At 52.1% G+C, this 27,999-nt stretch overlaps 1 protein-coding gene and 1 long non-coding RNA gene across 3 annotated transcripts; one reads left to right on the top strand and one right to left on the bottom strand.

Moving 5' to 3' along the window:
• Positions 1 to 20: 20 nt before the first annotated feature.
• Positions 21 to 10,318, bottom strand: PRRT4 (proline rich transmembrane protein 4). Of its 2 annotated transcripts, XM_074315638.2 has the most exons (5): positions 9,984 to 10,318; positions 7,983 to 8,707; positions 7,788 to 7,895; positions 7,317 to 7,436; positions 21 to 2,364 (listed from the first exon to the last, which is right to left on the bottom strand). In XM_074315638.2, the coding sequence occupies exons 2-5, from the start codon at positions 8,632 to 8,634 to the stop codon at positions 539 to 541; spliced, it is 2,706 nt and encodes a 901-aa protein (XP_074171739.2). In that variant the 5' UTR covers positions 8,635 to 8,707; positions 9,984 to 10,318; the 3' UTR covers positions 21 to 538. The 2 variants fall into 2 exon arrangements, with proteins under 2 accessions (XP_074171739.2, XP_074171740.2); XM_074315639.2 differs by lacking the exon at positions 7,317 to 7,436.
• On the top strand, positions 2,187 to 27,922 carry LOC148757383 (uncharacterized). The gene is made up of 3 exons (XR_016021940.1): positions 2,187 to 2,325; positions 24,790 to 24,890; positions 25,526 to 27,922. It is a non-coding gene; the product is annotated as an uncharacterized LOC148757383 (long non-coding RNA).
• Positions 27,923 to 27,999: the final 77 nt, after the last annotated feature.

Genomic DNA, 27,999 nt, shown 5'->3' with positions numbered 1-27,999 from the left:
AGGTCAGACTTTTCTCCTCTGAAAATATTTTATTGATAAATTAACTCTGATAGGGCTCAGCTCCCACCCAACTGCTGCAGAGTCTTTTAGATGGGCCCTGGACCCTTCTATAGGGAAGGGCCATGTGGATGACTAGGATGGGACTCCTGGACATGGCAGAGGTGGGTATGGGGACGGAGGCTGGTCCGGGGTCTTCTGAGGACAGCCCGTCTCCCTCAGCACCAGAGTGGGGAGTGGTGGGCAGGAATGGAGCACCTTGGAGCTTTATTGCTGGTGAATGCCAAGGAAAGTGGGACCCCTGCCAGCCTAGAATTGCAGCTGAGGGCATCAGCACCCAGGGCTCCAGAGCAGGGGGCACTAACTTCCAATCAACAGAGCCTGGCTGCTGACCCACCCACCCAGGGGCCCCTGGATGGGGAAGGTAGCAGGGAGAGGTATCTGAGCCAGGCAGGATTGGGGAAGGGTTACAGTGTGCAGGTCTCTGGCAGGGCAGGCGCCAGCAGGGGGATACGGCTCGGCACTGGGGGGGGCCACCTCTTCACAGGTCAATAGTGTCGCTGCCCATGCTCAGCTCGTCTATCTGTCGGCAGGCATCCAGGAATTGCTCCTGCAGCAAGGCTTCTTCGGCCAGCAGCTCAGGAGAAGGCTCTGGGGAGTCGTGGGAGGGTGGGGACAGGGCCTGGTAGGAACCTGAGGCGGGGAGGCTAGGGCTGCTTCCCGAGGGCCGAGGAGGACTGAGGACGCAGACCAGTGGACAGCGCGGGGGCCTGTCTGGGCTGGAGCACAACAGCATGGACGAGCTGTCCCGGGAGAGTCCGCACAGCGAGCCGGATGAGGCGCTACTGCCCGCCGGCCAGGCCCCGGGAGAGGGGAGCTCAGGTAGCACGGGGGAGCCAGGGGCCTCTTCAGACCTCCCACGGGGCACGGCCCTGGTCTTTGCCCCCAGTGTGGCGGTACTATAAAGGCCGAGCCCAGGTAGGGCTTCCCCGAAGCCAGGGCCCTGGAAGAGGCCGGGCGCGAGCAGGGACTCGCTGCAAAGGGCCTCCTCGATGCTGCGCCGCAGGTTGATTGGGGAAGGCGGGCGGAAATCCACCGTGTAATCGCTGCAGGGGGAGGAGGCCGGGGAGGGGGCGGGGTTGGCCGCCGCCCCCTCAAAGCCCCGGCAGGCGCCTCCCTGGAATAGGAGATCCGGGCCGGGCCCCGCCAGGGCGCACAGCTGCAGCAGCTCCGCATCGCCACGCGCGATGGCGCTCCCCAGGGGTTCCTTGTCCCGTGGTACAGTGACCCAGCGTCCGGGCAGCAGCGGAGCCGCGTGGCCAGGGGACAAGCGGAAGAGCTTGGCCCAGCAGCGCGGCGGCACGCGTGGACTACAGAGCGTGGGGTAGAGGCCCAGCAGCGCCAACGGGAGCGCGACGCCCACCTCACCTAGGCGCAAGCCCAGCTGGAAGGCCCACCAGGGCCAGGGCCCCTCCAGACCAGGCTGGCCGCCATAGCCCAGGGCATGCAGCACCTCGTAGCCCTGCAGAGCTCCGCTCAGCAGCCCGAAGGTGCCCGCCACCGGAGCCGTACGCGCCGCGCGCCGCCAGGACTCCCGCGGGGCGAAGGGGCTGCGCGCCTGCGGGAGAGGGGTTGCGCCCTTGAAGCCTGACCCGCCCAGGGGCGCCCCGGCGCGCCGCCGCCGACCACCCCAGCAGGAGAGCGCCAGCAGGAGCCCGGACAGGAGGGCGGCGAGGAAGGCGTGCAACCCGCGGGAGGCGAGTCGCAAGGGCCGCAGCGGGCGGTGGGCGGCGCTCCCGAGGGCGGCGGCCGCCGCCAGCCCCAGCCCCAGGAGCAGAAGCGCGGCCAGACCGGCCGGACACCGAGGCGGGCGCGGCCGGGCCAACAGCAGGCAGGCCAGGCCCAGGCCAGCGGCCAGACAGGGCAGCGGAAGGTCCTGCAACAGCAGCCAAGCGAGGTCGGGCAGCCGGTCCCGATGCCCATAGGCGTCGTAGAAGAGCGGGAAGGCCCGCGTGGTCCCGGCGGAGAGCAGAAGCAGATCCAGCAGCGCCAGGCAGGGGGCGCCGGGCGGGCAGCGCCAGGGCAAGAGGGCCAGAGCCAGCAGCGCCAGCAGGGCCACCAGGCCGAAGAGCGCGCCTACCCCGTACACATGGGCCTCCCAGGCCAGCCCCCAGCGAGCCCTGGCCTCTGCCCAGTCGGCCTCCAGGGTCAGGAAGAAGAGGGGCAAAGGGGCTGCAGGAGGCTGTCGGTCTCGTTCAGGCAATTCTCCCAGGCTGCAAGATCCTGGCCCACATTCTGGCCACGTGGAAGGGATCCCAAGGCTGGCAGGTGAGGGGTCATCTGGGCCAGAGGTGGGGATAGTGGGGTCTGTGGGTAAAGAACGTTTGCTGAGGCATTCGTGCAGCCCTCCCCTGCCACTCCTGTCCCCACAGTCGGTAGCATATATGCCAGTCAGAGTCCTCATAGCATCCAGGACGCACTTGTCTTAAATATGTGACTCCCCTTCCCGGACCTCTTGGCGCCTCACTTTCCCCTCCCCTTTCAAACTCCTCATGCAGTCAGTTTCAGCTCTCATCCCTTCTCCCATCCCATCCCACCCCCAGCTCCCTGCTTTGTTCATTTCCCTTCATCACGTTGTGATTCTACTGCAAAGCATGAGCCCTGGTTTCCCATTTCAAGGGTTTTTCTTAAGTCCCAGGATTTTACAACTGGAAGGGGCCGTAAATGCCCCCTCTCGTTCAATCCTCCCACCAGAAAGGAAGCTTCATAAAAACAAGGATTTTTGTTTGCTTTGTTCACGTCTGAATCCCCTTGCCTGGAATGGTGCCTGGCACAGAGTTGGCACTGAGCAGACATTCTTTGAGTAAATGAATCTCTTATCTGCCAGATGAAGGTAATGAGGGTCCATGGAGAGGCGAAGGGACTTGTCCAAGATCACAAATTGGCAGAGCTGCCACTAGAATCCAGATCTGAGCACCCGGCTGAGCCCCTCTGTAGGATTTTAGAGCCTCTTCATAGTAGGATTTTAGAGCCTCTTCATAATACTCGTTTGCTTTTCTCTTGTTCTGCACCCCTGACTTCCAACTCACACCTCAATGCTAGGAGAAGCTTCCCTTGCCCTTTTTCAATGGCTTCCCCCTTCTCCCTGGTCTCCCTTTCCTCTTCAGGAAAGGCCCTAGGCACGCGCGCGCGCACACACGTGCATACACATATGCACCAAGGAGAGAGGTGAGACACGCCTGTCCCCAGCCCCCTGAGGAGAACATAACTTTTCCTATTCACTGGCCTTCCTGCCTGCTACACCCCTCTACCCATGGCTGTGATCCCCATCCTGACTCAGTCACAAAGCCATTGGTCTAAGGCTCTTAGTATGGATGCCCCTTTGCTTCTAGCTCCATTTTATAAAAGGCGACATTTAGATGGACATTTAGGTATGTGTCAAGGCTGCCATTCAACTTCTAGGAGGGAACAACTGGGGAGATCATAGTGATATAAAATGCCATCTTACTGAGTGAGCCACTCAGGGACTGCTCTGGGGTTCACTAGCTCAGGCCCCCAGCCCCAACCTGTGTTCCAACATCTTCTCTGCATCCTGGGGGAAAGGGAAGTCAAGTAAGAGAGGGTGAGGAGTAAGAGCCCTAATTCTACTCTCCCAGAGCAAGAGAAGAGTTAGAAAGACTTAGACCCAAGGATTCTCCCATGACCAGGCAGAGAGAAGGTGCTGGAAGCTGAACCTCTCCACCTAGCAGGCTCAGCAGAACTGCAGCTGCAGGCAAGGATGTAGGGAGAAAGATGGTGGTGAAGAACAGGGACCACCTGGTGGGGAGGAGTTGGTGAACAGGAGGCAGATGTAGAATGAGGCAGGCAGCGTCTCCTGACCACCAGACTCTTGCCCCAACTGCCTGGCCATGCCCCAGCCATGCCTCAACTGGACAATACAGGAAGACCCCTTCGCTGGGCAATACAAGAAGACCCCAGGAGCCCCACGCCAGGCAGTGCCAGCTTACACTGAGGACATGCAAAACAGAGCAGTCCTGAGAACAAGGACGAGGCGTGAGGAGGGCAGAAAGCAGCTCTGGAGAGAGAGGAGGGTAAGATAGAATCAGACAACTGGAGAGGACAGAGAGGGAGCAGCCACAAAATTAAACATCCACAGCTCACTGCCTACGGCAAATGGCAGCATGAGCCCTGGTTCCCATTTCACTGTATTCCTCAAATTTGAAATGGAGAAAAGGACCTACCACATAAGCTGTTATGACAAAAACTAGACAATGTGTGCGAAGATGTTTGGAGTGCCTGGTGCACAATGAGCATTCAATATATGATCGCCATCGGTGTCGTCACTACCGGCTAATGTTTATCACCCATCATCAGCTTGTGTTTTGTGTAAGTGTGACCATTTCTGGCCTCACACTAGCCTTGATTTAACTAACAAAAGACTGCTGTTTCTTAGCACATCCTAAATTGCTTTCCAAAATCAACAGTTAGTCAAACGTGTGAACATCAACACATCTCACTATGTGAACCCTGCTTGAAGAACACCATTTGGATGGATTGACCATCCCTGAACACCTAATGAAGGCACAACCATGAGTTAAAGGAGGAACCATTCATCTGGGAACAGACAGCTTGCTGATCAGGGGCAGGCATCAGTCTGACATTAGCGACGTCCAATACACACACTCCCTCCCTCCCGCTCCCCCACATTCCTTGGTCCCCCTCAGAGGCTCTTGCCCCACCCACTTCTACTACAAAGTGGATGAGTTTGCTTGGCCTTTCCTTGGTCTTTCCTTGGCCTTTCCTTGGCTGTGGTGGGCTCTGCAGAGAGGCAGGGAGACTGTGCCCAGGAGCCCCCCAGCCTGACACCCCACACGCCTCCTCCTTGCTCACGGCCTAGACAGGTGCAGCTCTCAGGTCTGCTCCACTTATCACCACAGGCTGCAAGAAGCCTCATCTCTCACCTCTGTCCCAAAGCACTAGGGACACTAGAACACATCTCAACATTCCTAAGAAGCCAGAAAAGGAATAAAACCCAGAAAATCGGCAAAGTACAGACACAGCTGAGATGTCAGAGCAGGGAGTGCTGAACGAGGAGCACTGCTTCCAGGGGGCAGGTATACCCAGTGTGCCCAGCTCTGAGCCACGTGTGGGTGGACGCAGGCAAAGAAGACCCAGCTTCTGCCTTTGAAGGGTCCACTTGACCTCAACCCATCTCCCCATTCGAGGCTTCCCCAGAAGGAGCGCTCAGTTTCCCCCAGAAGAGCCCAGAAGACAGTGACTTCCTAGGATCCCTCTTGTGAGCAGGGAGGGTACCTTACAGGATGGTCCCACTCTGGCCCTGTGGCCCCTCCTGACCTCGGGGGCAAGGAAGGAGATGGGGTGTCAATGTGAGTAAGTGGTGAGGTTGGAGCTGGCCTGGGAGGAGTCGGGGAAGGAGCCAGCTGGATTTACGGAAAAGTCAGGCCTGATTATCCACCAGCTGCCCAGATCAAAGGGTTGGGGGATCACGGTTCCACGCTGGATGCCGGAAGTTGCAGCCTGTTCAGTGGCAAGTCCCCAGCCCTCTCCCCGCCCCCACCTCCAGGATTATGGAGGATTGATACTTTTTATAAGAGTGACAGTTAAAATATTTATCAACTGGAAATGGCACAGGTGCCAGCCAGGGTGGTCAGGGAATGCTCAGGGGCTAAGGGCAATGGGTACTTAGCACTGGTATGAAAGTCTTTCAATGTGTTAACGACCTGTACCACTGTTTCCGTGTGTATTGGCTGAATGCAAGCTCTGTCCAAAATGAAGGGACCTAATGCAAGAGAAGAGAAGCCCTAGAGTCAAAGGCTAACCACATCTAGGTTAGAAAATTCCTAAAGGAGACACAGAGAGATTCCCTTTGTCCCCTAACTACTTGACACTACTCCCCACACACGCTGCTGGCTCGAGCAAGGCTCCTTGGCCTTCTCTCCCGAGGCCTGTAGTTCTCCTGGCTTTATCCAAGAGGAATAGCCAGGAAGAGGCTGGGTTCCTGCAGCCATCCGTGAGGAGGGGGAAGGAGGGCGGTGCTGGCGAGCTGCGCTGCCTCTGATACTGTCCTTAAAGCTGCCTGGCCGGCACTGTCACCAAGGCCCACACACTGCCAGCCATCATCATCCTTCCCCTGAGGCCACAGAGCCCACCCCTAACCCCACAGAACATCCTGCCACTGCTGCACACTGGGCTGGATGAGAAGGGGCTGGCAGCTTCCTTCCCCACATGCCCAGGAGTGCAGTGACCATGCAGGAGTGAGAGAGTCAGGTGCTATGCTGAGTCTGGAACGGGAAGAGGCTGGGGGATCAGTGGTTTTCACTGCTGAGTGGGATGGCTGAGAGGATTCACAGCTACGGCAAACCCTTTGCAGAGCCAAGCTGGGGCCTGGAATTCCTTTCCATGGCCTCATCTACCAGAACCTCTCCCCGAGCAGAGGGCCTTCTGTCCTGTGGGTTATGTGCTGTCCCCTCCCATCTTGGGACCAGAGTTGCAGAGTCTGAGAGGGAGGGTCTGGAGGTGTATTTGGGATGCAATGGTGGGAGAAGAAAGGTTAACAGCTACGATTTAATGAGCTTCTGCTTTGTGCCTAGCCGCGTGCCAGGACCTTACATTATCTGGAAGCTTCATAATAACAAAATAGGTAATATTGTTAAACCCTAGATATATGAGAAGATGTAGTCTCGGAGGGGCTAAATAACCTGCCCCGAGGTCACCCAGCCAGTTAGTAAGTGAACTAGAATTCAAAGCCAAGTCCCAAGCTTCCAGAGCTCCTGGTCTTTCCTCTGTACCACCAGCTCGTCTGTGTGCGTCTTCTGAAAGGCTCCCTCGAACAAGGATGGCATCTGTCAGCTTAAGGGCTTCAATGTTTTCCCACTGAGGGGCCCAGCTCTGCCCACATCTGACAGCATGTCATGTCAGATCACACAGCAAAGGCAAGAGCCCCAGGGTTGGGGTGGGGGTGGGGAGCCAAGCCAGGCTGACTGGAGTGGAGGGTGGGGTTGGTGCCGCGGCTGTGGAAATCATGAAGATCCTGTGTCTGTTTGCCTCTGATACATTTGTCTATATCCTGCTCTGCCTGTGATTGCAAAACTCCCAGAGGATCATTACTTAACTCTGTGCGGGGCCCGACCCCAGCAATACTTGTTCTCAGTCCATGAATATGTATCACCATGGTGATGGTGAGGCGAATGGTGACTATGGTGACAATCAAATAAAAGAATCCCAGAACGCCAGCGGGGGCTAGCACGTAGTAAGTGCTCAATAAATAATTGTCAAGTTCCAATGAATTGGACACTTACCTAGTGAGGCTGTTGCTATCGAGGTAGAGCTTAGGGAAACAGCTGGGTCTCGTGGGCCTGGGCTTGGGAGCTTTCTCTCCAGGGAGGGTGGGGGTGGGGACAGAGTAGTGCCAAAGAACCCTGCAAAGGGAGCACATGAGGTTCGACTGCCATCTTACCAGCCAGTCTTGGCCTCTGGGCCTTTGGCAAAAAGCTTGTCCTTCCCCAGAGCTTGACCAAAGGGAGCCACTGTCCCGGGAATTGTAACCACATGTCCACCAGGAGCTAAGTTCCAAGGACCAAACCAGACTCAGTACGGCAAAGAGGGAATTTCCCGCTGGGAGTAGTGGCCCATATCCCAGATCTTGAAGGAAGCAATGATGGCCTCCCTTGAGTCCAGGAAAAAAGGGAGGTGCTGGTTAGGCCGCCAGCACAGGGCCTGACATACATAGGTGTTCTGTCAATGTTTGTTGCAATGAAATAAACACTCACCTGGAGAATGCGAAGAAACTCCAGAGGCAGACGTTGGGGATGTAGGTAGGCCTGGGGGGCTCGGGCCCGAGAAGTTCCGGAGTGGGGGCAGAGTCGTGCCAAAGAACCCTGCAAAAGGGGAGCCTAGGCTTCAGCTTCCTCCTACCTGCAAGGCTGCCCAGCAGGGGCTCTCCTCAGAATGGGGTGGGTACTCACCAAAGGGTCCCAGGCGCCCAGCAATCTCTGCCAGGCTGGCCCGCAGGCTGGGCAGCAGAGGCAGCATTCGATGCCCAAGCGTGGGCGCTGCACCTGCTCTCAACGCCATGTCAAACTTCAGTGCCAGCTCACTCTGGTGGGGCCTGGGAGCAGTGGATGGAGCTGCTGTAGCCAGCAGAGCAGTGTCCCAGGTCCCAGTTCCTATCCTGGGCTGATAGGGAGCCGTGGGCTGCTCGGTGGGCCCAGAGGAGGGAGGTGTGGATTCTAGAGGCTGGGGGGAGGCCCAGAGCATTGAACTGCCTTCAGCAGAGCCCCACTCTGGGGGAGAATTCCCAAGGGAGCCCGCCAACAGTTCCCAAAGGGGGTCAGTCTTCAGTCCACTGGCCACTTCTCCCTCTAGCTCCCGGCTCGGCCCAATGGACAGTGGCTGGGTCTCTGTGACAGGGCTCCCCCAGGCAGCAGCAGGTCCCCGAAGGTGGAATTTGAAATTAAGTCCCAGGTTGAGAGACAGCATGGAGGCCTCACTCTGAGGTGGTGGAGTCAAAGTGGTGAGAGGGGCACGTGGGACGGAGGAAGCAGGCTGGGGGCCCACAGGAACAGCAAGCAGGACCCAAGAGAGCAGCCCCAGCCCCAGACAGCCATGCCCTGCCATGGCCCCACCTGGCCTTAGGTGGCCTCAGCGGGCAGTGGGCTCAGTTCTTCTGCACCTTTTGAGTACGAAGGTCCTGGAGAGAGGAGAGGTACTATGAGCCCTGGCTGCCTGGGATGGAATGCCCCAGAGAGAGGCTTCTGATCACAGAGAAGCAGGTGGCAGGGGCAGGATGCAAAGGGTTCTGCCCAAGGAGAATTGCCAGCTCCTTCCTCTATTCAGGCCCCAGCACAAATCTCTCCCCTCCAGTTTCCCTTCTCTTGCACCCTTCCTACACCCCTGCCTCCCCCACCTGCTCAATCTGGGGACTGGGGTCTGACTACAGCCAGCTGCTCTTATCCTTGACTGATAGCAGAGGGCGGGGACTTGAGTCCCAGACTTAGATCCCTTTCCTCCCTCTCTTGTCTCCATCCTCCCTTCCATCCACAAATATTTATTGAGGCTACTATGTGCCCAGCACCCTTCTGGTAACACAACTGTGAACAAGCAAACCCTCACAGAGGAGTCTCAGCCTATTCCCACCCCCACCTCCAGCCCCAGCCTAAGCTGTTGGCCCTCTACTCACTCAGACCCAGGAGCCCCGGGCCCTGGGAGGGGCAGAGCACCGGGCTGAGTGATCTGGCAGAGATGGAGAAGGCCGACTGGCTTCCTGGTCTGGCAGAAGCTGTGTCCCTTCAGCCTTTCCCCTCTTTCCTGGGGCTTGGCCGGCTCCCTTCCCTTTAACCCTAGGAGTATTGGGGGGAGGGGCAGCTTGGCCATCTCTGGCTTCCTGAGGAAGATGGCCAGGCAGGCTTGCTGGCTGGGCAAGGCGCTGCTGCGGGAGACTCCTACCCTCCCCAGATCCCCTGCACATATATATCTGGTGGAGAAAGGGGAGGGTGAGCTAGGGACACACGTGCACCTGGCACCCTTACATCACACACAACCGCACCTAGCACCCATGACACATTCACACACTCCCCTTACATAGCCCTGAACACAAGTGCACGCACACACATTGGGTCCTGCTGACCTCCCCTCCCTCTTTACATGGGTTCAGACCAAATCTCTGAGCTCCCAGCATCTCTCTCTCTCTCTCTCTCTCTCTCTCTCTCTCTCTCTCTCTCTCTCTCTCTCTCCCTCCGTCTGTCTCTCTTTCTCCCCCCTTCTCTCCTATCTCACAGACACACACAGCGTGTACAGTCACACAGAGAAGCACACACACTCCTACGCACATTCACACACTCCTTACAGACACTCATCACACACCGTCACCCCCCCCCCCACCAGGACACACACATACCCCTACACACCCACCCACTGCACGCGCGCACACACAAGCACACGCACTCTCCGTGCCTGGACAAGCCGACCTGCTCCTCTAGCTCCCTCCGGGAGGCGGGTCTTCTCTGCCAAGTCCCCCGAGAAGGGGCGGTCGCGGCGGCCCAGGCGCCCAGATGGGCAACGCTCTGCGGAGTCTCGCTGGTTCACTCGGTTGCGCCCGACGCGCCTCCTTTCGTCCCGGCGACCGCGGCTTTGCCAACGCGCTGCCCCGGCTCTGGTCCAGCCCGCGGCCCGCAGCGTTGTCCCCAGACCCACGGCCCGGCCCCGCTCCGCGCTCCCTCCCCGCGGCGCCGCCTCCTGGCTCTGAGCCTCGCTCCCCGGCAGAGCCGCCCGCTCCGGGGCTCCGCGGCCGCCGCGCTCGGACCGCCCTCCCACCCTCCCTCTCTCGCTCTTGCCCCTCCCTCCCTCCCTCCCTCCCTCTCCCCTCTTCCTCCCACCCACCACGGTCCACGGACCCCCCGGGACCCCAGCCAGGAGGCGGGCGCCACGTCTGTGCCCGTCGCCCTCACGCGCGCTCATTCACCCAGCGCTGCCGTTCAGCCGCGGCGAGCGCGGGCACCTTGTTCTTAGCCTGGCGCAGGCAGCCACACACTCTCAGGGCGGCACATCACACCCATCCATCCACACACACGCCTTCCCCGGGAAACACACCCGTGGGCCAGATCACTGCGCACGCGCACACTAGTGTACACACACACACACACACACACACACACGCACACGGCAACCGGCCCCAGGAATGCACCCTAGGCAAGATGAGCCACCACGTTTATTATGCCATGAGTAGAAGTGTAATAGGCACCTCTACGTCTCTTATCTCATGAGAGTCCTCACCACAACCTTATGGGTGTCCCCATTTCACAGACAGGTACATTAAGGCTCAATAAAGTAACACACTTGTCCAAGATTACACAGCTTGGCAGAGACTTGAGCCCAGTCTCCGCGGCCCAATCCACCACCTAGGGCTTTCCATAGTTGTGCTGTTCCCCAGGGGTGCCTCCCACAAAGCACAGGTGCACTGCCGAATGTCAATTCGTGTGTGTCACATTTCTTTTTGCTAAAACTGATCTCTCAAAAATACTTAAGAGTTTCCAAAATGTCTTCCAGAAAGAATGGTGAGCTAAGCTACTTGTGAGAGGTGGGTTACAACTTGCTTCCAATAAGGAGGGGTGGGAGCAGAACAGTGTGGTGGAATAAAGAGCATGCTGCCTCAGGAATAAGAGCCCAGGCAAGGCTGCCACGGCGACTAAAGAGCAGGGTGAATACTGCACGGCCCGGTTATACTGTCGCAGTGACTGATTTAAGTAGTATTGGTTCATTTCTGTTGTCTTGAGTCTCTAGATCCCTTCACATGTCCCTCCAAATTGCTAGTATCTAAAAGCAGCAGAGGAACATAACACACAGGAGACTCCCTGTACCACATAAAGCTGTCCCTCAAAATCCAGACATCCTACTGTGTGCCAAGCACCATGCTGGGTGCTTTAGGAGTCTCCTCACTTGTTCCTCACCACAAGCTACAGAGAGAGAGAAATTATTGTCACTGTTCCCGTCTTGGATGTGACCCTGATCCCCCCCACCCCCCACCCCACTTTCCAGCCACCCTTCCCTTGCTGCTCTGCAACACTGGGGAGGGGGTGTTACACAGTTACCCAGGGCAGGTTCCATCTCAGTTATAGAGAGCTAACAGCACTTTGCCTATGGTACATGTTCAGTGAATAATATTACATAAATGAATAACAGCGAATGAATGATTTTGGAGCCAATATGGGCATTGGATTACCATTTAGAAAAGCATCCGGGACTCACTTTCGTGTCACAGAATTCCCGCAATTGGCGTAAGATGAAATCAGACCACCAACTGAGCCCCTCTGCAAGGAATGTCAATAATGAGGTCTGGGATTTATTCTGGGTCCCTAAACAAAGCATTGCACAGGGCATCCCCCATGCACCCTCAGGGGTCACCATAGGGTCTGGTCCTTTAGGAGCTGCCTGGAGGCTGCATACGGGATCCAGCCTCTGGTTTTCTATCATATACTTAATAAAAGTCATCCCACGCTAGAGACATTTTCCTTGAATCCTCCTCATAGAAAGGCTCATTTCCTGCTAATCATGTTCACTTAAAAACATCTAAATGGAAAGACAGAAATAAACAAACCCCCGTACATTAAAATAGCAATAGCAATCCTCCATGACCAAGTAGGGTTAGTCCCAGGAATTATATATAATATATATATATGTGTGTATATGTGTGTGTGTACATATATATATATATATATACACACACACATATATATACACACATATATGTGTGTGTGTGTGTATATATATATATATATATATATATATTTTTTTTTTTTTTTTTTAACAGTACAGAGGTCTTTTATTTTGTTCACACTTATCATGCCATGAATTCATAGGGAATGTGTTCCAGCAGCTCAGGCTCCTTTCCATTGGTTCTCACAAAGTGCGCTTCTCTAGGTGGGGCCGGCTGGCATTTCAGTTGAACCCAGGTATCTTTCTCTTTGGCTTCCTTTTTTTTTTTTTTTTGACCATTTTCCTTCACCTCTTTCAGGAAGCCATCTTGGCTCTTAGAGAGCTTAATATGCTCAATACGTACATTAATTCTCTTGGCAAGAACCTTGCCCTTAAATTGTTTGTTTACAATAATGCCAACTGCATGCTGGGTAACATGGTAGACCCTTCAGTTTTGCCACGGGAACATTTGGGGGGCATTCCTTTTTGAACGGCGCCCATTCCCTTGATGTCTACAATATCACCTTTCTTGTATTAGGGAGGTGCAAAAGTAATTGCGTTTTTTGCATTTATTTTTAAACTTTTAAATCGCAATTACTTTTGCACCAACCTAATAGCTTTGCATGTATGCAGCCAAAGGAACAACTCCGTGTTTTCTAAAAGGCCCAAAGAACATATAGCGGGTGCCTCTCCTCTTTTCCTTTGTGTTGGTCATTTTGATGAATTACTGGAAGATGGCAGTCCTGGTCAAAAAGCCAGGAATTAATTATATTTTTAAAAATATGTTGAAAAGGGAAGTTAGGGTTCTGGGTTAAGATGGAGACTGAATGCATATATCTAATTTCGCTCCCTCCCAAAACCCCATTAAAATGTCAATAAAGAGATTTTTAAATCAAGCAATAAACCTACAAGGATGGAGAAAATAGGAAAAGAGACAATAGCCACAAAACTTTTCAAGCAGGATGGCAGATAGCCATGCAGTTACTGACTTATCAGCGCTGAGGAAACAGACATCTCAGCTGGCAGTGGGGGAAGTTGAGAGCCAACCTGATTTACATTGCAATGTTCTCAGAAGGCACAGAAATTGGCAATCCAAGGTACCTCTGGAACTGTGGGAGAGGTTGCTAATATGAGAACCAGGATAAGAAGGAGTTAGATCTCTTTCCTAACTCCAAGCCATGGGGCAACAGTCCCTTCCCGATCCCAGCCAATGTCTGGAGGATTTACCTCTGAAGAAAGTGAGAAAGAGGGTATCTGGGTTAGAGAAGCTTTGAGCACAGTTGTGAACAGAGATACCATACTGAAAATTCTGAAAGCAAGGAGATTAAGTGACCATGTCATGTAGAATGCTGCTGAGTGTAGAGACCCTGAACTTTTTCCCACTATCAGGCTTCCAAAGTGCTGGGAGTGGGACTTTTGCCGTGTAGGCAGGAAGCTGGAGGTCTACGCTGGGGCATTTCACCAGCCCAAGAGGAAAGACCTACAGATACTGACATAAGAGTTTCCCCAGCTAGATCACCCTACAGTGGCAAACCCAACCTGTGAGCTCAGTCTCTGACTAGCTTCCCTCCCAACCCCTGCAACCTTAATCATGGACAAATATTACCAGATATCTAGGAAATTTTCTAATGCGGAAGAGAGAGAGAAAACAACCAGAAAGAGTAACTTAGAGGAAATAGGTTATACAGAGAAAAGAAAGTATCCAAAAAAGACCATTGTTAATAGTCTTGGAGAGATAAGAGAAGATATAGCATTCATAAAACAAGAACAAGATGCTATACAAAGGAACATCCAGAGAATAGCAACAGAAGCAATTATGTCTTGAAAGATAGAATCATGGCAGCAAAAACAAAAACATCAATAGAAATATAGGAAGATAAAGCTGATTAAATCTCCCTAGAAAGTAGAGCAAACATACTAAGAGATAACAGTAAGAGATAGAAAGCATAGGAGAGAAAAGATAAGGACATTAGAAACATTAGAGGACAATTCCAGAAGGTCAACATCAAAATAATAAAAGTTCCAAAAAGAAAAATGACAGAGGAAAATGGAAGGGAGGAAATCATCAATGAACTAATTTGAGAAACTTTCCGGAGCAGAAGGACATGAGTTGCCAGATCATAAGGGTAGGCCCACTAAGACCCAGCACTGTGGAAGAAAATAAACCCATACCAAGGCCAATTAAAGAGAAGAGTCTAGAACCTTCCAGAAAGAAAGAAAAAATGTACAAAGGCCAATTAAAGAGAAGAGTCTAGAAACTTCCAGAAAGAAAGAAAAAAATGTACAAAGGACTAGGTATCAGAAAGGCTTTGGATTTCTCAGCAACAACACTAGAGGTTAAAAGCAATGCTTTCAAAATGCTGAAAAAGTTTACTTTCAACCTAGAATTTATATTCACTCAAGCCATCGGTCAAGTAAAATGACAGCATATGTACATTTTCAGACATATAAGATTTTAAAAAGATTACCTGCCAGTTTCTGGAAAAGCTACTAGAGAAAGTGCTCCACCAAGACCAGAAAGTAAACCAAGAAAGCAGAAAGCGTGGGATGCAGACGCAGGAGATCCACCACACGTGAGAGGCAAAGGGGGCTCCTTGGAAGATGGTGAAGGAGTTTACCAGGATGTCCACTGTACATCACAAGAAGAGGGACACCAGTTCAGATCGGAGCAGACTGACTAACTCAGGAGACACATTGATGGCGGTTGTCACCAAGCCCTTGATGTGTGCCAGGGTACCATCTTTGGAACCTCAGGTCAGAATGTCTGGGTGAGCCTGCTCCAATTCTTATTTATACTTGTGTTGTCTTGTGGTGCAATGAGGTTACTGTTCTCCCCTCCATGCCCCGCTGCCTGCTCAGGGAACATTCCACTTTGAACTGCTCCTGAGGGAAGGGATGGGAGTGAGCTCAGAAGCAGAGAGCACAGAGCAGCCACTGCCCTGACCATATTCCATCCTGACGTCCAAACTCGGGTTGGTGCTACAGCCTTTGCTTCTGTGAGCTCTGTGTTTCCCAGACTCCCTCATGACCATCCACTGCCATTCCCAGAAAAGTTTCTTGTCAACTCTAGGGAAGCCAAAGCCACATCAAGACCCAGAGGCTCTGTTCAGCATCTCTTCTCCCGGAAGTCTTCACCTAGCTGAAGGTTGTCCTTTCCTTTCAGTTAGGATTGTGCTTGCTTCTCAGCATGGTCTGGGAATATACATATTTGTGGCAAAACCATAAACAGAAGCAAGGGAAGGATTAGCCTAAAAGTTGAGACACTAATTTTCTGGGGTGGGGGAGGCAAAGAGGGAGTTTTTATGACTGAGGAAGGGGAACTCGGGGGGCTTCTAAGATAACAGTCGTGTTTTATTTCTTACTGTATGTGGTGGATACATGGGTGTTCATTTTATTATCTTTTAAAAAGAATATATACATACTATTTTCTTTTTTTACATATACTTTTATGTACTCTTCTGAATGCATGATACATTTTCAATATTAATTTAAATGCTTTAAATAACACATTACATCAAGGAGCCAACTAAAAAACTCTGTAATCATTTTAACAGATGTTTAAAAGGTATATTTAAAAATTAATCATGGGAGAATACCTCCTTAGTTAATAAAAATTCGATTTCAAAAGAACAGCTAAACCCCATACTTAGTGAAATATGAGAAGAATTCCCATTAAAATTAGAAATGAAAATTCTGCTATTAATGCTGACATTTAACTTTGATTTACAAATTATTGCCAATGCAAAAAGATGAGAAGAAAAACAAAGAGGAAGAGGAAGAGAAATAGAAGAAGGGAGAGCAGGAGAGAGGCAGGAAAGGAAGAGGAAAAATAATAATAAGGGTAAAATATGGGGAAAGAGTAAAGGAGAAGCCAAAATATCATTATATTGAAATATCTGGAAAACATTAGGAAAAAAAAGTAATTAGATTAAAGCTAAATAGCACCATCAATAGCTTTTCTATATATGAAATGGGAGATAAGTCACATTGTCTACGTAGGCAAAATACATTAAAAAAAGAAACTTATTACAAAATGAAAAGAACCTATGTGAAGAAAACTACAAAACTTAACTGAGAGATATAAAAGAGGCCTTGATAAATCCTTTCACAATGTACATGTATGTCAACTCATCATTTTATACACTTTAAATATATTACAATTTTATTTGTCAATTATACCTCAGTAAACCTGAAAAAAAACATAAGACCTTGATAAATGGAGAAAGAAATCTTGTTTCTGGATCAACCCCTCAATATTTTATAAGGTCATTAATTCTCTCCAACTTGATTATATGTTCTATCCCAATTAAAATATCAATGAGATTTTTTTTTTAATTTTGATATAATTATTCTAAAGCTCATCTGTAAGACTAACAGGCAAAACTACTTAAGAACCTTTGGAAAAAGAAGAGTGGCCAATAAGATGTACGGCAAAAAGTTATTCCTTTGCATAGTATGTATTCAATTACATAAATATGAAACTAGATTACAAAGCTCCAAGGAGTAAAAAATCATTTACATAAATATTAAACTATGTTATATAGCTACAATGTTTTTTTCTGTTTGTGTTTTTACAAAACTGTGATTCTGGCACAACAGGAAGGTCAAAGCAGTGGGAAGCAGAACTAACCAAATTGCCATCCCGTCTCTTTGCTCTTCCCAGCAGAAATTCTCCAGAGTTGTCTGCACTGTTGTCTCTATTTTCTTCCCTCCTACTCCAGGCCAGCTTCCATCCCACTGCTCTACCAAAACAGCTCTTGTCAAGTCATGAGACCTTCAGGTCGCCAAATCCAATGGACCTAAATCTCCTTCCTTGATCTTCCTGAAACAGTAGACACCAACAGTAGGTCACTAACGCCTCCTTGAGCACCCACTCCTCTTGGCTCTGGATACATGGCTCCTGCCTGGCTCTCCTCCTTCGCCCGTCTGCCTCCTCCACTTACAGTCTTGCCTACAGGTAACCTCATCTGGTAACATGGCTTTAAATACCAACTCTGACCTCTAAGCTTAAGAATCAGTGTCCAACCACCAACCTGATAGCTCTACTTAGCTAAGAGATGCTTCAAACTTGTCATAAGTAAAATAGTACTCTTTTCCTAACCATTTCCCACAAAAAAGTCACCAAAATAACTTTTCCTTCAGCCTCCCCATTCTTTCCTAGTTTATTTACTAGTACTACCTTTCTCTACTCAGCTAACCAAAACTCTAGATGTTCTGCCTGATTCTCTCTTGCTTTCACTCTTACACCTAATTCATCAGCAAATTCAGGCAGCTTTCTCCCCAAAAGACTTCTCACATCAATGCCCTCACCCCTCTCCATCACCATCACCATCTCCCCTGGATTACTGTTTCCTCTCCCCAAACCCTGGCAACTACTGATTCTTCTACTGTCTCCATAGTCTGCCTTTTACAGAATGTCATTTGGTTGGAATCAACACAATATGTAGCCTTTCCCAATTGGTTTCTTTCACGTAACAATCTGTGTCTAAGGTTCCTCCATATCTTTTCACAGCCTGATAGCTCATTTCTTTTCAGTGCTAAATAATATTCCATTGTCTGGCGGAACCACAGTTTATCTGGTCACCTGTTGAAGGACATGACATCTTGGTTGCTTCCCAAGTTTGGGCAATTATGAATAAAGCTGCTGTAAACATCTGTGCACAGGTTTTTGTGTGCACATAAGTTTTCAACTCATTTGGGTAAATACCAATTGCTGGATCATATAAAGTGTGTCTAGTTTTGTAAGACACTGCCTAACTGTCTTCCAAAGTGACTGCACTATTTGGCCTTTCTATCAGCAATGAATGAGAGTTCCTGTTGCCCCACATTCTTATCAGCATTTGGTGTTGTCAGTGTTTGGGATTTTCGCTATTTGCATAGGTGTGTATTGGTGTTTCGTTGTTGTTTTAATTTGCAATTCCCTAATAACATGATGTTGAGCATCTTTTTACAGGCTTATTTACCATCTGTTGATCTTGGACGAGCTGTCATTCAGATCTTTTGCCCATTTTTAAACTGAGCTGTTCATTTTCTTATTGCTGAGTTTTAAAAGTTCTTTGTATGTTTTGGATGACACATCCTTTATCAGATATGTCTTTTGCAAATATTTTCTCCCAGTTTGTGCTTTTCTATAGATCACTATTTAGTCAGAAAAAAAAAAAAGAATTCTTCAGTCAGTATAACATACATCACCCAGGGGGGTGTCTCAGCATCTTAAACTCCTCCATCACTCAAGAAGCCTGTGAGCTTCCTGGATCCCATGCTAAGATGCCTCTCACCTCCTCAGTGGCCTGGCTAACATCTTCCCTGCAGCCACTTCTTTGTCTAGCCTTCCCTAGATCAGCTGTTCTCTCTTACTCCCTCTCCATCCAGGCTCTGAGGTGTTCTGCCCTTTCTCCCAGGACAGAGGGTGCCACGTTCCAGGGACACTCCTAGGAGGGGACAGTGGACCAGGGACAGCATGGAACTCATGCACCAACCACTTGAGAGTGGAGTTTGGTTTGGTCCTGAGAAGCAGAGGGAGGGGGATGACAGGATGAAGGACCACAGCAGGAATCAGCAAGAAGAGACAGGTCTGGGAGGAGGCTCCTCAGCCCAGCTCTTTGGGGCTGCCCGCTCCAGAAGGTCAGAACTCCTTTCCAGCACCCAGAATTCCAGTGCCTGCAGGTGACTCCCTGCTCTCTCCATGTGAAGAAAAATGGGGGTGAATTAGAAGTAGATTGGCGAGGGGAAGGAGCCTTGCGGACTAGAGATGGGGACCCAGGAGCCCTATCCGGCTCTGGTCCCCACGCTGCTTCCCTCCTGCCACTGGCTCCTAGGGTGGGGGAGCGGGGCAGGCTGAGAGGTTCCCTCCAGTGAGTCGCTGTTTCATCTCTTTGTGTCTTTAGTTCTTGGGGATTAGGGGTGCATAGGGCAAGGGTCAGGGCGGTCTGCTGCACACTTTACTTTGTAATTTAAAAAACAACAATGCTTTAATCTTTTGACAAGGACAGCTGTTCTCAAATGTCTATTTCGTTGGTCTCTAGCTCCTTGTTTCTGCAGCCCTTAGACTTCACCGTTTTCCAGTGTATCAGATTCTTCATTTGCAAAGCGAGAATAATAATAGTCCCTCCTTCACAGAGTTACTGGGAACACTAAATGAATTAGTATATTGAAGTGCATCGAGCACATAGAAATGGCACATTAAATTCTGTGGATGTGGTTGCTACTATATTACTATGGCGTTATGGTTCCAGGAGTGACAAAGCCGCTGGGAGGAATGGAGGAGGTGGAGAAGTTCGGGGGCAGTGAACAGACGAGATGGGGGGTAGGGGTACCAGGAGCAGGGTAGGGACTACTACTCCTGGTAAGGAAGAGATTAAAGTAGCTAGGACAGCAAATATATGGTGATGGAAGGAGAACTGACTCTGGGTGGTGAACACATAATGTGATATATAGATGATGTCTTACAGAATTGTACACCTGAAATCTATGTAACTTTACTAACAATTGTCACCCCAATTAACTTTAATTTTTAAAAAAAGCAGCTAGGACAGGAGATTCCTACGAGGGATCTCCTACAGGAGATTCCTGCAAGGTGTGCTCTCACCAGCAGGTAAAGGTAATGAGGTTGTGGCTGGTAGGAGCTGTCATGCCATCTGCAAGGTTGATCTGTTTAAGTTTTATAGGGCAGAGTAGGCCCCAGGGAAAAGTGTCCTGGTTCTCACATCCCTGTGAAAAAGCACACTCTCTGCTTAGAACAGAGGTGCCCTACTCTGCCCTTCCCACCCCTGAACCACCCAGGCGCGGGGCAATAGGTCAGCGGCTGCAGTGGGGCCCCTGCTCCGAGCCCCTCCTCCCACACAAACAGTAGTGGAAGCAACCCCCAGCTGGGCTTTGGCTTTTGACAGCCTCAAGTGCCTGGGGAACTCAGCTGTTTCCACAGCAGGGGAGTGGAGACTCACTGCCCTGGGCAGCTTCTGCCTGTGACCCTCCACCCTCCCTAATAATGTCCCCATCCCTCAGGAGCTTGGAGGACAGAGCAGCAGCCGAGGGCTCTGTGGGGCTGAGGGAGGGTGACAGAGCTAGCACGGCAGCATCCACGGGAGGCCTGGTCGGGGTGGCACACACCAGAAGAAAAGTCAGAGGCCCCAACACAGGTCAGGCTCCCCCAGCTCACTGTGCAGACCTCCCTCCTCCCCGCAGCCAGAGGCTGGGAAGGAACCTCACAGGAATCTCTGCTCTTCATCTCAGCCCTCTTCCCTGTCGCCTGAGACTTGAGGCCTTTGTTCTGTAAACGGAGAATTACTAAATGACAAAGTTGATGCTGGACCTCACTTACCACAGGGCCTGGGCTGGGCAGGGAACGATGAAGGAGGGGACACGTTCCATGCCTGGGGCTGGTGGGGGGGAGAAAGGAACCCTTCTGGATGCCCTCTGGGCCTTTCTCTCTCCCTCACCACCCCCTCCTGCCCTCTCTCCTGGGCAGTGAGTGGGAAGTTTGATATCCAGACCGCAGGCTGTGGGTACAAGGAGCTGCTCCCACCACAGGTGGAGCCCCTGATTGGGTTGCCAGTAGAAGGGGGGCTGCAGGAACCCCATTGTAAAACCTTTCCAGGAAGAAGAGCGCGGGTGAAGGGGGCAAACTGGAAATACCACTGCCTCAGGCTATTGGAACAGATTGCCTAAAACATACTTCGTGTGTTACAAGGTGAAATAATTCTATCCCCAATTCTGAAATCCTAATAATCTATCCGAATCAGCCCTACTCGGGAACCTGGAGGCCTGGAATCCATCCTGTCTTGGGCAGAGCTGTGAAGAATGTCCCAACCCTTTTTCTCCCAGAGCTGGGCCACTACTGATAGGAGAGCAAAGACAGGAAAAGATTGGAGGGCGGGGACCACTGGGAGATTCAGGGCAGGCAGGAGCTCAGGGGATGCTCAGGGAACCCAGAGGCAGACAATGGGACGCTGAGGTGAGGACAGAGTGCTTCATGCTGTGCTCTTCCCTGAGGGACCAGACTCCGCCAAGCAAAGGCAAGTGTGTGTGTGGCTCCTGCCCAAGCCCCCCCCCCCCCCCGCCGGTGTGTGTGTGTGGGGGGGAGAGGAGTACAAGGGACGGAGGGTAGAGAATCACATATTAGGAGAGCGCGAAAAATACTGACTTATTGAATGAATGCAGAGGAGGAGGGTACGATGGTGGATTCTCTAGAGCCGTTGTGGGGACAGAGCCCCAGAAAGTAGTTTACAGGCTCTCGGCCTCACGTGGAAAGGTGCTGGCTCGGGTAGTAGATGGCCGTCAGCTGTGGCTGATTGGCCGTCAGCTGTGGCCAGTTAGCCAATTGGCCGCTAATATAACTGCTGCGGCTACGGAGGAGAGCCGAGGAGCAGGGTCAAGGAGAGTGGAGGAGAGTCATCATCGGTTGGTTGGCAGAAAAACGGACAGCAGGTCACACGTCCAGTGAACCCAACCTCCAGTGAGACCATAGTGGTATGACTCTCCTACCTATGGCTCCGTGGGTGTTCTTTTTTGGCCTCACCATATCCTGCGTTCTTATGTGGGGAGCGGGACCAGAGAACCCGCAGGCTGCCCCGCACGACAGCCGTGCTGCTCAGTGTGCTCCATGGACCAGCCCCTCATCACAGCCTCCCCTGGCCTTGAACCCAGTGCTGCGTAAACAGGCTGGTTCAGAGAAAGGAGCCCAGGAAAAGGGGTGGGGGAAGACCCTAGAGTAGGGTTTCTGGATCCTTGGAGGTGGAAGCCCTTCTGAGAGCCTGGTGGAAGTTCTGCTCCCTCTGCCCATAAAAATGGACACACAATCTTGCACATGTGGCCGAGGCTGATAGAACCTCTAAAGCCCATCCATGAACCCCAGACCACAAAGTCTTCTCTCTCCTATCCTGACACTGCTCAAGTACCTACTCCTCCGTGCCCCATGCCAGGGCCCCGGGGCTGAGGCACAACCCCTGCTTGAGGATCTTGCCGGTCAGACCGAGAGGCAAGCCCGAGGGACTCGAAGCCAAAGCTGAGGTGATCCTGTGGAGTCCCCCGTGGGAAGGGGCTCACTTAGAGTCTGGGGAGGCAGCCTTGGAATCATGGCAAGCCCACAGGCTCTGGAGTCGGCCAGGCTCTTCATCTGCACAGCGGGGATCCACGCCCACCTCCCAGGGATGCTGAGAGACTATGGCGACGGTGGTTAGCAAGGAGCCCAGTAAGGCTCATGCCACAAATACGCCCTCTAGCGGTGGAGGAGGTGAGCATCCTCACCCGCTGTGGAAAGTGGAATAACGGCCCTCCAGAAAAGCCGAGGGCCTAATCTCCAGAACCTGGGACTATGTTACCTCACACAGCAAAAGGGTTTGCAGATGTGACTAGTGAAGGGTTTTGAGGTGGGGAGATTATTGTGGATTATCTGGGCGGGCCCCATGGAATCACAAGAGTCCTTTTAAGAGGCAGGCAGGAGGGACAGACTCTGAGCCGATGTGAAAATGGAAGCAGAGGTCTGAAAGACAGATTGGAAGATGTGGCCCTGCTGGCTTGGAAGACAGAAGAAGGGGCCAAGGGCCAAAGAATTTGGGTGGCTTCTAGAAGCTGGAAAAGGTGAAATAAAGGATTCTCCTCTAGAGCTTCCAGAAGTAAGAACACAGCCTGGAGGACCTATTTTAGCCTTCCCACCTCCACAACTGTAAGACGATAAATTTGTGTTTTTTTAGGCGTCTACATTTATGGTAATATGTTATAGCAGCAACAGGAAACCGATACACTTGCCAGTGGAGGCCAGAGGCTGCTGGGGTGAAGCTGTGGAACAGGAGGAGGCGGGAGGGAAATGTTTGCAGCCAGGCAGGGCAAGGGGTGAGCCTGTGATGAGGGAGGAGAGGCCGCCGAGTGCTCAGCCCATGACCTCACCCTTGGCCAGGCACAGCTGCCCTGGCATCCAGACGCCTGTCAGCCCTGGGTTACATGCCTCACTGGGCCAGAAAGGAATCAGGTCTAGGTCTAGCCAGCGGGTGTGGCAAATAAGATCAGTGCCAGGGGAGGGAGCCCAGTCAGTCCCAGGGCTACAGAGGCCACACAAGTGGAGGCAGGAAGGCAGCTAGGGCTGGTCAGGTGCCAAGTCACCCAGGGCCCTGCCAACTCAGTCCTGTTCTACATCCCTCCTGCTGGGCAGGAAGCACTCCCTTCCTCTCCTCTCTTTCCCTCTCCAACCCTGGGCTCTCCCCTGGGGGAGTGAGAGGAGCAGGTACTTTGGAGCTAGAAAGTGAATCATGGTGTCACAATCTTGGCTCCGTGGCTGAGTAGCTAGGCCATCTTGGGCAAATCATTTTGCACCTCTGAGCCTGTTTTCTCCTCTGGAAATGAGAATGATAATAGTCTCCACTTCATACACACACACACACACACACACACACATATATACACATATGCACATTTATAATATGTCTCCTGTTGGTTCTGCTTCTCTGCAGAACCAAGGCTAATACAGGGAGTCAGAAGTTCAGTGTTGGTGAAGGTCAACATGGATCTGACTCAGTATCCCGGTGGAGATGTGGAGTAAGCAGGGCGATGAGATCACAAGGCAGAAGAGTAGATTCCATCTTGGAACTGAACTTGAGTCCTCCGATTCTCAGTCCCTTGACCCAGTTGAAGCCGGCTTTCTCCTCACACCGCTGCCGAAATGGAATCCTTTCCTGCTACTTCTCCCCAGAATAGGGCTCCAGCTTTGTGTCCTTCTCGGAGAGCTCTCCTGTCCTTGGTTTCTCTAGAGGGTTCCCATAACCTCCAGAATTCCTAAATCCCCTCCCCTCCAACTCTGTGGGCCTCTGACAGAGGGGAAGTCAGGATGCCCCAAGCAAAGGCGTACCTCTCCAGGAGGGGTAAGGAGAGCTGGGCTGGAAGGGGAGAATTTAGCTTTGTCTCTCTTGACCCCCAGCAGCTGCTCTGGGCTCCCAACAGCCCCCCCCAAGGCCCCCTCATGCCAGCTTCCCTTGGGGGCTTGGACACTTCATACCCACCAGGAGGGAGAGTGAACTAGACACAGGACATCCAGGCAGGCCCAGCTTCCTAACCCGGGCCAACTCCTACCAGCTGGTGACTTGGGACATCAGTTTGTCTCTCTGAGCCTCATTTTCCCATCCATAAGAAAGGAATACGTGCTACTGTCTCATAGGGTTGCTGAAGCTAAACCACACCTACCATAGGGATTGGTGCTTAGTAATACATGACAGCGGAAAGCAAGTCTTTTAGACTCCACTCCCCACCTCCAGCCAGCCTCTCTTCTTTCTGAGAGATTAGATTATTTTACCCCCATCCGCCTGTTGTCCTTCAGAAGCCATATTTTACTATGGACTTTGGCAACGAGGCAATGGTTGTCAAGGGCAGGGCTTTCAGAAAGGCTGTCTGTTGCTTAGGAAACTGCCCCGTTCCGGTTCCCTGGGGTCCTACAGGTCGGTGGGTCCTGGCGCCACCTGCTGGATTCAGTATCACACTGCTCCCGAAGCACCCAAACCTGGGAGTCCCGCAGCGCCGAGCAGGGGAACACCAGCCCCAACCCTTCTCCTCCCAACATCTCCACCATGAAAGATCCTTCCTCTTTTTTGTCCCTAGATTTTCCCAGAGACCCGAGCCTTGGAAAGGACCCTGCCCATCCCCCTTCAGAACTGAGCTGGAAGGAATGTAAAGGAGGAGGGGACTCCTGCACCCTGCAGGTGAGGCGCCGTGTGGAGAACATTAGGCGTGGGGACCGGGCTTGTGGGACTGAAGCCTAGAAGAGGTCGCAGGGGACGGCATGCTTTGAGCCTGGCACTACCCTCTGACCAGGTGTGCTGCCTCCAAACTCTCCTCCACCGAAGGCAGAAGGGAGCTGGGAGTGGGGTGGGCTAAGGGGAATAGAACGCTCCCTCCCAATCCCCTAGTAAGGGGGTGGTCTATGTGTACAGCAGAAATGGACCCAGAGAAGCTGGGGTTGGGGTCTGGCCCTTATGAGGCAGGAGGGCTCCTGAAGGGACAAAAAAATCAGGGTAAGGGTGCAGGGAGAACCTGCCTGTACCCTCCTCCCCTCCCTTACTGGTTCCCCCTTCCTCTCCAGACCCTACTCCTGGATGTGAGGAGAGGGGGTGGAGGAAGGGACTGAGGGCAGCTGAGGTGCATACAGCGGGCTCACTGCCCACTTCCTGATAGAACCACAGAAGCTGCAAGAGCCCTCAGAGGGTAGTCTGACCCCCGCCTGAGCTACTCCTTGATCATGCCATCTGAGAGCCCCATCTTGGCCTGTGGATATGGGGGGTAAAGGTGAGGCCAGAGTCAGGGGTCACCCACCTCTCCTCCTCCATCTGCCCTCCAGGATGCACCCGCCATGACTCTCTCACTCCAGCCACCTGTACTACAAGCCCAGGCAACCCTGGCCAGCAGCTGCTCCTGCTCCTGCACGCCAAGTACATGACACTCTACCTGGCTTGTGACTTTGCTGTGCTAGCGTAGAGAGCTAGTGAGAACAAGCTGAGCCACTTCCTGTACCCGCTCTGCGCCTGGGGTAGGCTGCACGGGTGGTGGCACTGCTGCTGCCTGGGGCACTGGCCAGCTGCCCACTGTGCTGCACACGCTCTCCCTGGGTGGCTACACCTTTGCACAAATGCTGCTGCTCAGGAGCCAGGACCTAGGATGCCACAGCAGGCTGGCCCGGTGCCTGCAAGGCAGTCTGGATGGCATGGTGCTGCGTGAGCGTGCCAGGAGGAGGGTGAGGAAGCAACTGGGCAACTCCAGGTAGCCACATTCTGCTGACCACAGGGTCTGTGATCTGCATGTGTCCTAAATGTGTCTCTAGACTGCCGGATGTGGCCTTCCTCCGCATCTGTCCTTTTGACCTGCCTGGGGCTCCCCCAGTGGCTGAATTTATAAGAGTGAATGTGTTGTCTGGGTCCAACCTGACATGCACTTATCTCTAGCTTTTATTCCTCTGGGGACGGGGAGACTGAATAGGACACGATAAGACTGACTGAGCACCTATAACCTTCCTTATGTTCTCTCACAAAATCCCCTCAATGTGCCTTGAGATAGGTGCTATGTCATTTAAAATTCTTTTCTGAGGGCACATGCTTTGGAAAGAGTCTCAGAAATCATGTAATTGGATACACACATTTCCTCTAAGAGTTCATTCTCAAACTTTGGTGTGTAGCAGAATTACCTGGAGGGGAGTGACAATTCAGAGGCCCAGACCCCATCCTATGTCATTGAGCCTGGGCCTCTGGGTTCATTTTAACTCTCTACGTGACTCTGATATACACCAAAATTTGAGGATCACTGTTTCAACTTCTTCTAGAAGGGCCAAACTAATGCTAGCATACCACAAGTTGCTATCCTGTTCCCCTCAAAATAAGACCTAGCCGGACAATCAGCTCTAATGCGTCTTTTGGAGCAAAATTTAATATAAGACCCGGTATTATATTTATTATATTACATTACGACCCGGTCTTATAGTAAAATAAGACTGGGTCTTATATTAGTTTTTGCTCCAAAAGATGCATCAGAGCTGATTGCCTGGCTAGGTCTTATTTCGGGGAAACACGGTAGGAGGTCATTGTTACAAGGTATTGGTCAGCTCTAATTGATCAATTAGGTCTAGTTCAAAAGGAAAAGTCTCCCTTTGAACCCCTCACACCATTGATGCAGAGTGATGGCATTTCTCTAAAAACGATTAGAGCTTTTCCATCTTAATTGCTGGTCAAGCTGCTTCCTGTATGGTTTTGGTAAACTAATGTGCAAGACAAACTATGAAACATGGCTTCAGTTTGACCCATCCCTCTCATCTCTTACCATCCCCTGGTACCTGGGCATCCTTCTACCACCCAGCTAGGTTATCTCAGACTCTTAGGTGTTCACCGAGGCCAGAGTCCCTGGCACAAGGCTTCCATGGACTCAATGACCTCGTCACTTTGCAACAACTCCTGGAGCAGTGGTTGAACCAGCTCTGAACCCATCCAACAGTTCTGCCATCCAGATCTTTCCTTCTCAACCCTGAAGATGCCACGAAGCTGGAAAATGGCACAGCAAATGGCTGGTGCCTTGGCTTGGAAGGGCCTGGGGCAGCGCAGGTAATGGCATAGCATGCCAAGCGTGGCTGAGGTAGTCCCTCCCGGCACTCATGGGCATGTTCCTAGCTCCTCCTTATCCACAAACAATGGCCTCCTGCACCCTCTGCTCATTCCTTCCACCAGAGCATTCCAGACCCTCTTTGCTTCCAGTCCCGAGCGGTGTCTGTACCTCAATGGGACAGCTGTGTGACCACTACTCAACTACAGCAGCCGAGGCAGAAGGCGGTGTGGATGTCCCAGGACCCTGAAATTGGGATATGCAGCAGCCCATGTGTCAGTGTTGTCCCACCAGGAGGGGCTTGAGGCTGGGAGGTGGGCCTTGAGCGGGTTATGAACAGTGGGCGCTAATCCCCTGGTACCCACGGGAGAGACTGCTGATGAGACCGAGGCCCTGGGCCGTGTGGTCAGGGCCACAGCCAGACTCTAACTCAACCTGTGCAGGGCAGCACCGCTCAGCATTACAAGCCTGCAATGGGCGCTTCCTGGCAGCTGCCGATGAGGCCCCCAGTGCCAGTCTTCTACAGCCACCGATGATGCCCTCTGCGATACTACCTGCGATACTAGCAGGTGGGCACGCCGGTGTGGGCACAGGCCTGGGAGACCTCCTGCCACGTGGCCCACCTGCACCAGCACTACCTGGAGTACTGCAGCATTTTCATCACCTTCCTGGGGAGGCTGGGCCCAGTGCCCCCACCCCCCCCGTGGCCTGGCTCTGATGGGCTCTGGG

This window comes from Rhinolophus sinicus, chromosome 8 (assembly GCF_057876585.1).
Source record: "Rhinolophus sinicus isolate RSI-liver-muscle chromosome 8, RSI-T2T, whole genome shotgun sequence".
In the NCBI taxonomy this organism is placed as follows: Eukaryota; Metazoa; Chordata; class Mammalia; order Chiroptera; family Rhinolophidae; genus Rhinolophus; species Rhinolophus sinicus.
The sequence above is the reverse complement of the archived record's forward strand: the minus strand, read 5'-3'. Positions and strand labels throughout refer to the sequence as shown.